Genomic DNA, 12,984 nt, shown 5'->3' with positions numbered 1-12,984 from the left:
TTAGATAAATAAAATGGTCAAATTCCTTGACAAAAGTAACTTAACAAAATGAAATCAAGAAGAAATAAAGCCTAAATAGTCCCATAATCGTAGCAGAAATAGATTCAGTAGTTAAAATCCCCCAATAAAGACAACACCATGACCAGATAGTTAAATTGGCAAGTTCTACCAAACATTCAAGAGGCAAGTATTAAAGAATATAAAAAAGAAACAACACTTCACAGTTCATTTATGAGACTAGGGTACACTTGATACCAAACCTTGATGAGAATAGTACAGAAAAATTACACATTGATTTCATTTATGAATGTACATGCAAAAACCTTAAAGATAATATTAGCAAATTGAATTTAACAGTTTATAAAAAGGATACTACATTGTGACCAATTTGGACTGATCCAGGATTGCAAGATTAGTTGAAAATGTAAACAATCAATTACTGTAATTAACATACAGCTGATGAAAGGATAAATAATCACATTAGTACATCTCAATACATGCAGGAAAAAGAGCGTTACGTGATTAAACACACATCCAAGAAAAAAAATTAACGAAATGGGATTAATGGAAAGTTACTTAATCTGATAAAGAGCATTTATATCCCACACAGACTTTTAAAAAACTCTCTCAGCTAATTCTCAAATGTATATGAAATATCTAAGGGACAGAGCCAATTTCCACACAATAACAGGTAGGGGCACTTGACTTACCAGACATCAAGACTTAACCAGGTATAAAGCCACTGCCAAGGCAGTGTGATACTGTACAGGGAAAGAAAAATTGATAAATTGAAGAGACTAGAACATACAGAAATACACCCATGCTTATATGGAACTTTAGTATTTTATAAGATGGTTACTGAAGATTAATGGGGGATTAATTGCTGCCAGGACAATTGTTCATGCAGATAGAAAAAAAGAAGAGCTTGAACCTTGTCTAACAGATGATCATCTCTGATCATCCCTTCCTTCACTTCTCTTCTCCCACAAATGTCTTTTCCTGTGAATCACAATATTATCTACCCAGCTGCCCAACCTACAAACCTGGAAAGTATCCTTGCCTCCTTTTATCCCCCAAACACCATGATGTAAGTCTGACACTTAACACTCTGCCCCTTCTTTTAACTCCCCTTTAAGGCACAAATTCCTACAAAGGCTTCAAGTCCGTTACAGGGAATTTCTGGAGTTAGGTTGTTGTGTTCTCCTGTGTGGGTCCAGCACACCCAGTACCCTGTGGCTGTTACACCTACACTATTAATTGCCAGTTTCCTTCTAGGTAAGCTTCTGAGGACCCACTAGAAATTCCTTAAGGAAGAGTATCCTGTTCTATCCACATTTTTATTTCCAGTGCCTAGCACTGTGCCTGGAATATAGTAAACAATCAATATTTAGAAAATGAGTGAATTAAATAAATATATAGGTGAATAGATACAAAGTAACTGAATTCTACATCAGAAGCATCTGAAGTTTAAGTTCTTTTGTCATCTCATGCTGGGTTTTTGAGTATTTCCCAAATATATTCTTCTTTGCCAAATAGATCTAATTTAAGATAACACTTTCAAGCTATTGTAAAAGCACTTTCACACATTCTTTATTTCCTCACATTGACTAAAGATACTTCATACACCAGCAGAAACTATTCTAAGTTGATTCAGTTCTATTTTTTAAGATGATGTTTCTCTAAAAGGGAATAAATCTTCCGTGTTGTAACAACACTGGTTTTATATTCAGAAATAAAAAACTAATAGTCTTAACATTAAAGTCTTTCCTATTTAATCAAATAAAACATTAATTAAAATTGTCTGGAACATTTTACATGCATTTTTGTATGAATGAATGAAAGATTAAAGGTATAAGTCATGTGTTTAATATTTTTTTAATATCTGGAAAAGACTCTTCTTATTATGATTTTTTTTGTCATATCTTTCTGAAGGAATTTGATTGGCCAATAGAAGGACTTCTTGTGGCAAACAGCCCTCCCATGAAGAAATCCTTCTGTAAGACCCCACAGCAGTATGTCCCTGTGAGGCTCAAAGTTTTGAAGAATGGAGATAAGAATAAAAACAGAGCACTTACTATAGTCAGTCCAAACATGTCACTTGGATGGAAAACACAGTAAGAACAACTTGTTAATATTTCTCACTAAATACATTTGATTTCTAAAAATTTTTAAATTTAAGTTCTTAAATTAAAAAAAATTTCTACAAATTTTTGTCTTCTTCACTATGGATGTTTTTTCTGGGAGAATTCTGTGTTTATTATTTTTAAAAAGGGCTTCCATGTCAATATTTGGAGATGAAAATAGAGACTGAGATTCATTTAGTTTCTAAGTCAGGAACTTAATTTGAGCTCTGCTGGTTTAGGCTATGCACAGGAGAAAATAATGAGTAGTTCTGATAACAAAGAAAGTTCGAGGATCAATATCTATTTTGAATTTATATTTTTGTTTGAGTTTTATTAATATCTTTTGAAATAAATAAGTTCATACATTGCTTCTTAAATATAATTTTGTGATTCCTTATTTAAATTATTAGTATACACAATTACATTTAGATCTTCAGTATATTTTACAAATAAATATGGTTCTCAGGATACAACTTGATATAATTTATACCCTTGCCTTAGAATACCATTTTAAATGTTTGTCATCCTAGAAAGGCATTGATCTGTACTTTAGCTTATTTTATGAGATTGGAATAAAATCTTCCCACATAGCCAGTATTTCTCCAACATTGGAGAAAAATCACTTGCTATATTTTCATTATATTTTATGACAAATGGGATCTTAGATTGGTGCAAAGCTCTGATATAAAGGAAGGAGTTAAACACATTTTTTCTCATATTATTAGCATAGATATTACCTCTTGACCTTTCTTTGAGATGTTTAGAATATTTGAGGATGCTGATAACAGTTTAATATTACTTTTTCACATTGATTAAATATACTTTATACATCACTGAACAATGAGTAACATTCAGATCGGCTGTCCACTGAGCTGCCCGTAAAGATGATAAAGTAAAAAATTAATTTTCAAAGTAAAGTCAAGCCTGAAATTGAAATCTTTGACGCATACATTTCATAATTAGCTCATTTTGCAAGATGTAAAAGTGAGGGTAATGCTCTTAAAATATATATGACTTTTTTTTAAAACCTCCAGAACTAACAAATAATTTCTATCCCTACCTATATTAATTTTTTTCTTAAACTGTATCTTTAGCTTGGGCTCAAAGATATATAGATTTAATCTTTTCACATTGATGTTTTAATATATATGGTTCAATCAGGTAATCCAAGCATAATTTGAGAGATTTGTTCATTTGGACAACTATTCTAGCCTATATGAAACTTTCCTCTGTCTATGTTCATAGAACAGTGGGGCCTGGTTAATCAAGATTTCACTTTGTTCACTACGTGAATTAAAAAAATTATTCCCAAATAATTAAAATACTCTGGCATGCACTTGGCACTAAAACTTTTCTAAATATACATTAATTTTTCTTGGCTGATTCAGAAAGCTTTCTATAGCATCAATAGCTGTTCTTTTTTAACTCCCAGAGCTGTATGTAAGTACTGGTTACCAGAAGGCTTGCATGGGAAGTTTTGGTTAACATTTATAGGGCAGTGGCATTGCCCAACTCCAGAGGGCACTGTTAACATTGCATTCTATATGAATGGCATCCCAGAGTTGCAAGGTAGAAGCCCTGCTGTGCTACTGTTAATTTATCCAAGATAATTATCTTCTCTTCCAGAAGAAATAAATGCTACAAGCATGGAAAAGTACATTACTTGCATTAACCTGGAACTTATAAGAAGAAAGAGAGTTGGGCTGTTTAATGTCTTTATAAACAAAATCATGCTAGAATGATGAAATATAGATACATCTTACAGAAATCCTGCTCTGGTAGCATGCTATCCTTTAGTTATTTAATGATTCAATATAGACGGTTTTGAGAGGCTTTGTTCTTGTTGGTTCCTCCATCTACACATCCAAAGGGTGATCAAATGTCATTTGTTCATTACTTTGTTGATCATTACTCTTAGTGAGTAACGAGATCTTGCCAATTGTTCTTAATGATGGCTGTCAAATTCATATGAATTTGGACCACTATGATTTCATCTCTCAGAATGGTAAGTTAAACAATGAAAATTTTATATGTGATATTTTAAAGAATTGTGAGAGGAGAGGCTCAATTTGAAGCTTTAAACTTTATATTTTAGATAATTTTGGTGTAAGTTGTTAGTAAATTATGATCCCTGGACTTACTGGAGCTCCTTAATATAGCTTTGAAGGCCCTTTGTGACCTGTCCCTGCATATTTCTCTAGCTCTCTCTCTTATCAACACTCTACCATTCCCACTTTTAAACCCCCTCCCCAACACCTCCAATATGCCTTAATAATAAAGATACTTTGAGAATGGGTTTGGGTTTGATTTCTAGGTGTTTACTCTGAATTCAACACTCCTCCCAACCCCTGAGTTAGCTGTAGGTTCTATATGTGCCATTGCTGTGATCACCGTGGGCTTTTCCCCAGCACAGCTCCTACCATTCTGTGCTGCAATTAGCTGCTTAGGTTTCCACTCATGAGATAGAGAGTAGGGATGATGAGCTATTTATCCAGATACGTGCTGTCTGCTATGATATGGTCATGGACCAGTGTTTCTTCATTAATCAAATATTAAATCAATTTATTCACCACATGAGTTAGGGCCCCCAATAGGCACTAAATTAGTGCTGTATTGAATTAATTGATTAATTAATTATTAACAATGAACTATACTTGATTACCATTTCTAATGAATGAATGAATAACTGTGTTTGACCACTATATCTTTCATTTAATAAAATACAGAGATCCCAGAAATACACCAAATAGTTTTCTATCTTGAATTTTTAAGCAGATGTACATTCCAATTAACCATCCTTTTTCTATAATCACCTTATTTTTTTAGTTTTAAATTTTTTAGGTTTGGATTGATAACCAAAACAATATGTGATTAATATATGAATATGAACAATATATAAATAAAACATCACAGGCAAAATGAATGTAATATCTGTATTTTATTCAAAATTGATAAATTCACATTTCAGAGTGTTCAGCATTATTAGAAGAGGATTAAAATATTGAAAATGAATTTTCTTAAATAAATTTCTCATAGTATAAATGCTTATGAAGTTTAATATTGAGCTGTGATACTTTTGAAATCTTATTTTTTTTTAAAGAAAGGCATATTATTTTAGGGAAAATCACGATAAATTAAAACCTCTTGACTTTTTCATATATTTAAACAAGATGAAAGATAATTGGCAATGTATATCTATGTCAGTCAAATCTTGGCTCATCTATTTCAGAAATGTTGACACTTCAAGGAAAGAGAATGGGAAAAACTATGTCACTAAATATTCAGAAACAGAAACAAACCCGACTGAAGTTCACCAATTTTTGGAGAGGTAAAAATTTACTATCCTGAATGCAAAGGTATTTTCCATTCAAATGTCTGAATGATTATGTATAACACATAACACAAAATACATATGTACTTACATAAGAAAATAATTGTTATAATTATTCTGGAGTTTTTACTCTGTGAAATATATGTATCTATGTGAATTCATGATACCAATCCTAATGAATACATCTTCCCCCAAATTTCAGGGTCTAGTAATTTCTCCTAACTTCTGGACTACCAACTCTTTAAATACAAGTTATTCTCATTTAAAAACCATGTGTTTCAAATTTTTATAGTACTTTTCTTAGTTTCATATTTGTGTGAATTGAGGTCAGGGTAGTTACCTACTTTAAGCCAATTTAGTCTGGCATCCTAAGCACTTCAAATTGGTTCCTGTCTTTTCCAGTTTCACTGGGCCCGTCCTCCTGTTCATACACTCCTCTATAACCATACAGAACTTCTCTAAGTCCTAACTCTTCTTGATGAACTCCTATTCATCTTTCAAGGCCCAAACCACGTGTCACTTCCTTAGACCAGGCTTCCCTGGAGGAATTCTTGTTTTGTTTTCCTGTGTTCTCACAGTGCCCGCTACTTCATATTATATTTAGTTGCTGATGTGTCTCTTTCCCCGACTAGATAAGGAGCTCTTTAGGAATAGGAAAACTGTATGATTCATGTTGATGTCCACAGGGCAGGCCCAGTGCTTGTTTGGGAGAGAAGAAAAAAATCATTGTTTAATGTTTAACTAGCCTAAAAATTCCTATTTGAAAGGGAGTTAAAGGACTGTAGGGATCATTTCTGGTGAAGAGTGATAAGGAACTTCTTGGTGATGGATATGACTTTGGAAAAAGAGTAGAACTTTGACAGGAACAGCCAAGGAAGGTGTTTCAGGTGAATGGAGGAGCATGAGCCCAGGCACTCCAGTAGGAGGGGTGGGGCATGTTGAGGGATGAAAACTCAATAATGATATGCCTATATATTTGTTGATCATGCCTGTCACTGTGCTAAGCACTTCTCAAAATCAGCCCTAATTCTCATGACAACCTGAAAGGTAAGGAATTTAGGCTTAGAGAGGTGATAAAATTTCCCCAAGTGCTGGGACTTGGAGAGGAGGATCGAAACTCAGAAGGTTCTGATGGGCTCTGGGGCCTGGCTATTGACTGGTTCACAGCCCAGCTGCAGGATTTGCCCTTAGTGATCTGAGACCTTGATTTCTTTTTTCTCTCTTCACTTCTGGAAGCTTTGTTATGCAAGGTCAATTTTTGTCTCTTATTGCAGGTGCACTGAAATTTTAAATTTACCTTCTGCAGCTCGGAGACTGTTCAATGAGAAGGGGAAGGAAATCTTTGCCCTAAAAGACCTTCAAAGAGATGACCTGGTAAAGACATGAATATGAGGCTGGAAATGTTAAAGTATGAATTGTAGTAGAGGAAAAATGTTTTTAAATATAAGACTTCAAACACCATTTTTCCTCTTATTTTCCCTCAGAAGTATCTTAACTTGGCAAACCTTCACCTAACTTTAGCTAACTGTTGAGAGCTTACTATGTGTCAAGCATAATTTTCAGGGGTATATATGAATGAACACATTTATGCTTATCACAGTCCAATGAGTTGGATGCTTTCATTATATCCAGTTCATAAGCAAAGGCAGAAACTGGAGAAGACCAAATTATTAACTGCTTTTGATTTCTGTCTTCTACTCTGAAGGAAGTATATTCTCTCCTCCTTTTGAAACCTTCAAAATTTAACTGTTTAATGATTTCATACTTAATGATAATTTCACTTTTTCAGAAAAAAATTATATCTAGTGTTTCACACATTCTATTTTTGTGGCTGGAGGAGGTTGAGAAGGTCTTTAGCAACTCAGTGTTTCTCCCATTTATGGAATTTGAGATATCAGCTTGAAAAGAAAACCTGCATTGACTGATGCCTGAAATCTTTGAGCAGAGAACCAAACTCATACCACATTATTAGAACTCAACTCAGGCTCTTAATGTAAAAGACCCATCGAGAAAGTCTTCAGCTGAAGTACCAATGACCAGTATGAGAGGCAGCAAGGCTGAGTGGAGAGCCTGTTCTTGGAGTCTGGTAGATCTTGTTTTGTATTTTAACATTATCACTTCCAATTATTTTTGTTTGCTTGCTTTTAATTTTTTTGTTTGTTTTTGCTGCTGTGCTAATTTACCATTATTTCAGTAAGAATTAAAGATAGATTGCATTAAACATATAATATAAAAAGATTAGTTTAAGATGAGGCCACCAGGAAAAAGGGAGCATGAGTAAAAAGGGATAAGATGGAGCCGGGAGTGATTATAATAAGATCCTGTGTATTGCTAGAAATGAACCTGTCACTGTTCTGAGCAGCCAATGTGAAGACTGAAATATTAATGGTTATGTGATTAAGTATGTCCACAATAGAAAAAGAAACCTCTTATTCAAAAAGAAGAAATGTTTGAGAAAGTTTTCCATCGGTCCTTATGTAAAGATCATGTATAATGACCAGTGAGTGGCTTCAGAAAAAGCAACACTGAGTGTCATTTTTCTTCTTGCTGACTTTTCTCACTTCAAAGAGATGTATAAGGACATTTAAGAAATACATATAAGCAAAACAAGGAAGAGAAAGTATCATCCATAATCTCATCATGTAGAAATATCTGCATACACATTTTGGTGCATATACTACAAGTTCATTTATACCAGTGGTTGTCAAACGTATTCTGTAAAGGGTCAGATAGTAAGTATTTACAAACCGTTCAGTCTCTGTTGAAACATTAACTGTGCTATTGTAACACAAAAGCAGTCACAGACAACATGCAAAGGAATGGGCCTAGCTGTGTTCCAATAAAACTTTACTTACAAAAACAGGCAGCAGGCCAGGTTTGGGCCTCAGCCATAGTTTGCAAACCCCTGATTTATACTTACCTACCATCTCTTGCTCCCAGCCTTCCTTCCTCCTTTCCTTCTTTGTTTTCTCTCCTCTTTTAAAAATGTTGTAACTTTTTATTTTGAAATAACTATAGATCACAGGAAGTTTCAAAGATAGTATGGAGAAATTGTTTAGTACAAACCCTTCAGCTCCATCAAAGTTGTTACATTCATCATTAGTTTGTGCCTTTTTATCACTGAGTATTATTCCATGATGTTACAGTTTAACTTTTCACCCATTGTAGGACATTTTGATTGTTCCCATTTTTAGTCAACTTGGGCTATTACAAATAATGCTGATATGAACATTGCATATGGGATCAAGACTCATTTCTTTGTTAGGTGTATGTTTCATGTGGAGAACATTGGATCAATCCTGACCTGTCCATTGATCAGCAAAAGAAGCAAATCTTCCTTAGGAACTTAGCATCAGATATTTCTAGAATTCAAACTTTCTGCAGTATACATGAACTAGAGGGTAAGCACTGGAATTATTTACCTTAATATATGCAGCCAAAATTAAATGCTTGATGATACTGCCTTTTTAAAAAAAAATCCAAGTTTGTTTAAACAGATCATCTTTCACTCCTACATCTGTTGTTTAGCTGTTTACACTAATTTATGTATTTAACAGGGTTATATATTTTAATTCACACTGCACATTGGATGTGCAAAGAAAGCATAATTCTTTATTTTGTCTTTATAAAGAAAATCAGGCCTTCTTTGTGAACCCCATGCATTACCATTAAGGAAACAGTAAATATCCAGTCAGGTTTAAATTTTGTTCCATCTGTTAATTTAAATAGTCTCTTTAGGGAGGGTTTTCAGATTTCCCAGTCTCCAAGTTTCGCTTTTGTTCCTCTCTCAACATAAGGAAAGAACTTAGGATAGAAATCCTCTGGGTCCTGCTGGCTGACGTCAGGCTGGGTGACTGTGTTCCATTCTTCAGGCCCAGACAATGCTCTGGGGAGGTGCTGCTTCCTGCCTCACTCAGCCTCCCCTCTGCTCCCTCTGCTTCCTCTGAAGCCCAGCTATGGCTGGGTAGCCATCTATGGAGCTCTTGCTATAGGACCTCTTCACTCCTGCTTGGCAACCACTTCTGGAAAGCTCCCCAGCATGACTCTCAGCAAAATCTGGGCCAGGCTACACTTCCCACAGCTTCACATGGCTGTGTCTCAGATTGGAGTGGCAAGGGCAGTTCGGGAGGTAACTCATCACAGTGTTTTGAACAATGGTCAGTGCCCTTACTGTTTCCTTAATGTAGCTAAGATACCTGAAGTTGCACCTGCAGGGGGAATCATGATACCCATGTGCTTGTTTCTGCCTTTCTCTGTCTTCTGTCTCAAATTGCCTCAGGCTCAGAAATGGTGGGATTTCTCCGGGTCAACCCTGAGGTTAAACCCTTGATAGGCTAAATGGGAGCTAATGGGATTTGGAAAAGTCCTGTATCACAACAGTGTCATCCTGACTTCTATGGCCATTGTTTTACGGCAATATGCTGTACTTGTGTGTCCGAACGACCTTTGTGCTTATGCCTTCCTTTTGTAACATTTCTCATCACTTCATGGTCTTCCTCCCTTAAGGCTGCCCAGGAGCCAGGACAAAGGAAAAGAAATTACTAATAGAATTTAAAACATCATCCTAATGTATATATTAAACACGGTACAGTAAGCTTTGCCTGTATCTTTCAAGGCATTGGGAATTTAGACTGAGGAGCTTGGAACCCCAGACATATACCTAAATACTGTAGCCCATTTAAATAGTCAGAATTTATAGTAACTAACTTAATTTTGGAAAGGCCTGTATTTTTTTTTCTTTCAGGCACCTTTTTTATTGAGGAATAATTGAAATACAACATTGTATTAGTTTCAGGTGCATAATATAGTGATTTGATATTTATATCCATTACAAAATAGTCACAGCAATAAATCTGGTTATTATTGGCTAACATACAAATTTATTAAAATATTATTGACTCTATTCCCTATGCTGTACATTACATCCTGGTCTATTTATTTTATAACTAGATCCTCTCAACCCCTTTCACCTATTTTGCTCTTCCCCACTCCCCCAACCCCTCTGGCAACCGTCACTCTGTATTTATGAGTCTGTTCTGTTTTGTTTTGTTTGCTTTGTTTTTTAGATTTCACATATAAGTGAAGTGATATTATATTTGCCTTCCTGTGATTTATTTCACTTAGTCTAATACCCTCTAGGCCCATCCATGTTGTTGCAAATGACAAGATTTCATTCTTTTTTATGGCTGAATAATATTCCATTGCATTCCATTTCATATATATAATATACGTTATATATATGTATTTGTCATATATATGTATATTATACACACACACATATCACATCTCCTTTATCCATTCATCTGTCAGTGGACATTTAGGTTTCTTTTAAATCTTGATTTTCTGAATAATTCTGCAGTGAACATGGGGATGCATATGTCTTTTTGAATGAGAGTTTTCTTGCTTTTGTCCAAAAAATACCTAAAAGTGGAATTGCTGGATCATATGGTAGTTGTATTTTTAATTTTTAGGGAACCTCCATACTGTTTTCCAGAGTGGCTGCACCAATCTACATTTCCACCAACAGACCACGAGGGTTTCCTTTTCTCCACATTCTTGTCAACACATTTTTTCTTGTCTTTTGGTTGATAGCCATTCTGATACATGTGAGGTAATTGTGGTTTTGATATACATTTTTCTGATGGTTAGTTATGTTGAGCATCTTTTCATATGCCTCTTGGCCACCAATGTATCTTCTTTGGCAAAATGTTTTTTCAGGTCTTCTGCCCATTTTTTAATCTGATTGTTGATTTTTGTTATTGAATTTTATTATTCTTTATATATTTTGGATATTACCCCCTATTTTTAGTACTTTTGACTGATAGTATTTTGAGAGGAAAGAATCTGCAAAAATTAAATTAAATAAAATCCAATTTTTTAAAAAAAAGTAACTATCAATTACACTTAGAATGCATTCTCTTAGACCAAATAGTTGGCAGTGTTCTGCACTTTCATTTTAACATGTTTTCAAATTCCTAGTGTTCTGTGATCATAACTAATATGTTCTTGCAATTTGTGCGTTTCTGCTCAGCTTTTGTTTTAGAAGTCCAAAATGACATTGTGTCTGGAGCCAAGCTTGCTGTGCATAAATCTGTAGCAATTTTTGGAGAAGAGAAGCAAATTATAGAGCTAAAAGAAAAGCAAATGCAAAAACATGCTTTAACAATGGAAAATGCTTCCAGTGAAACTCTGTAAGTAATCAATGTGTCTAGAAAAGCCCCCTGGTTCCTATTTGAACTCAGCTCATTAGCTCATGGCAGCACAGAGCCCATGTAGGGAGCACACACTAGCTTTGTGAAATAAATGTCAGGTTAAGAACTAGTATTTAATTATTTTCTGGCAAAAAAAGAGAGCCGCAGCTTCAGTGTTCAACCACCACACGATCTACATTCAGTAATTTTGTTAAAATGTAATTATTTTTAAAAGACTAGAATTTTAGAATTGCAGACATTTATTTGAGGAATTCATCATGTTTCATTTCCGTAAATGTTGACTTCAGAACATGTAAGCTTCTTTCTTAATGTGTGTTCCAGTTCGACGCATGTTAATATACAGTTATTACCCTGGGTCACTAAAATAACTTTCTGATTGGTTTCTATATTCATAATCCTCTTTCTACAGACAATCATCTTTCTAAACGACAATCCTTTTTATACAATTCTCAGTGGATACCTACTGCAGACACAAAAAATATTTAGTCTCGAATCCCAAGCCCTTTTGACACTGGTCCAGGACTGTTGACCCACATTTATACCTTCATGCCCACCTCCACTCCACACTTTTTCTTCCTGACACATGAACTCCAAGTTCCAGCTCAGCCTCCACAAGCTGTCACCTGAATGTGGCATGCTCCATTTAGGCAGTGTTGCAGTCTTCTGCACCACGTAGTCATTTCTCTCTGCCTGAAGTGCCTGGACTTGCCCTGTACTCATCTGTGGAATGATTCTTCACTCTTGAAGTTAATCATTGATTGCAATGATTGTCTGTAGCGACGTACCTACCAGTTCACCTCCCCTACCCCCACCCCCCCCACCACCAAACAGCTACCAACCTGGGAATTGCTTGAGGGCAAAAACTGTTACACGGGTTCTGTGAAGACAGGGTGACAGAATTTAATCGTCATTTACCAGAGAAATGAAGGAACGATCGAATGAACTTCCAAATTTAAAAAAAAAACAAAAATAGCCGGTCAATTACCATTGCAACAACTATGAAAATTAATTTATCATTGTTACGAACTGTTTTTAAAGGACGGTTTTTAACCTCAATTATAAAAATATTAACTTTTTTATATTAGGAACCAAACTTCCTCATTTTGATTAGCGTCTCATCTAATCAAGACATTTTTTGTTTTTAAGTCATGACACTAACAAAGGCACCAGAAGACCTTTTTCCGAGAAAAATGATTTGACCTATATGATATCTTCCTCAGTGGCTTAGGGAATTGACTACAAACTTTCCTAGCGTTCCCTTTCATTCTTTTTCTAAAGAATGTATCATCTAGCCTCTGAATTACTAGACCACACTTGA

At 34.9% G+C, this 12,984-nt stretch overlaps 1 protein-coding gene across 1 annotated transcript in view; it reads left to right on the top strand.

Annotated features, from left to right (window-relative positions):
* The window catches only part of DCDC1 (doublecortin domain containing 1), a 427,548-nt gene that overhangs the window by 368,015 nt on the left and 46,549 nt on the right, over positions 1-12,984 (top strand). Inside the window, exons 22-26 of the mRNA XM_036891914.2 lie at positions 1,933-2,114; positions 5,353-5,451; positions 6,729-6,828; positions 8,720-8,855; positions 11,486-11,645. Of these exons, the coding sequence (XP_036747809.2) occupies positions 1,933-2,114; positions 5,353-5,451; positions 6,729-6,828; positions 8,720-8,855; positions 11,486-11,645 (677 nt within the window). The remainder of the gene's footprint in view (positions 1-1,932; positions 2,115-5,352; positions 5,452-6,728; positions 6,829-8,719; positions 8,856-11,485; positions 11,646-12,984) is intronic.

This window comes from Manis pentadactyla, chromosome 9 (genome assembly GCF_030020395.1).
Source record: "Manis pentadactyla isolate mManPen7 chromosome 9, mManPen7.hap1, whole genome shotgun sequence".
Classification (NCBI taxonomy): Eukaryota; Metazoa; Chordata; class Mammalia; order Pholidota; family Manidae; genus Manis; species Manis pentadactyla.
Note: the sequence above shows the minus strand (reverse complement) of the source record. Positions and strands in the feature narration are given on the sequence as shown.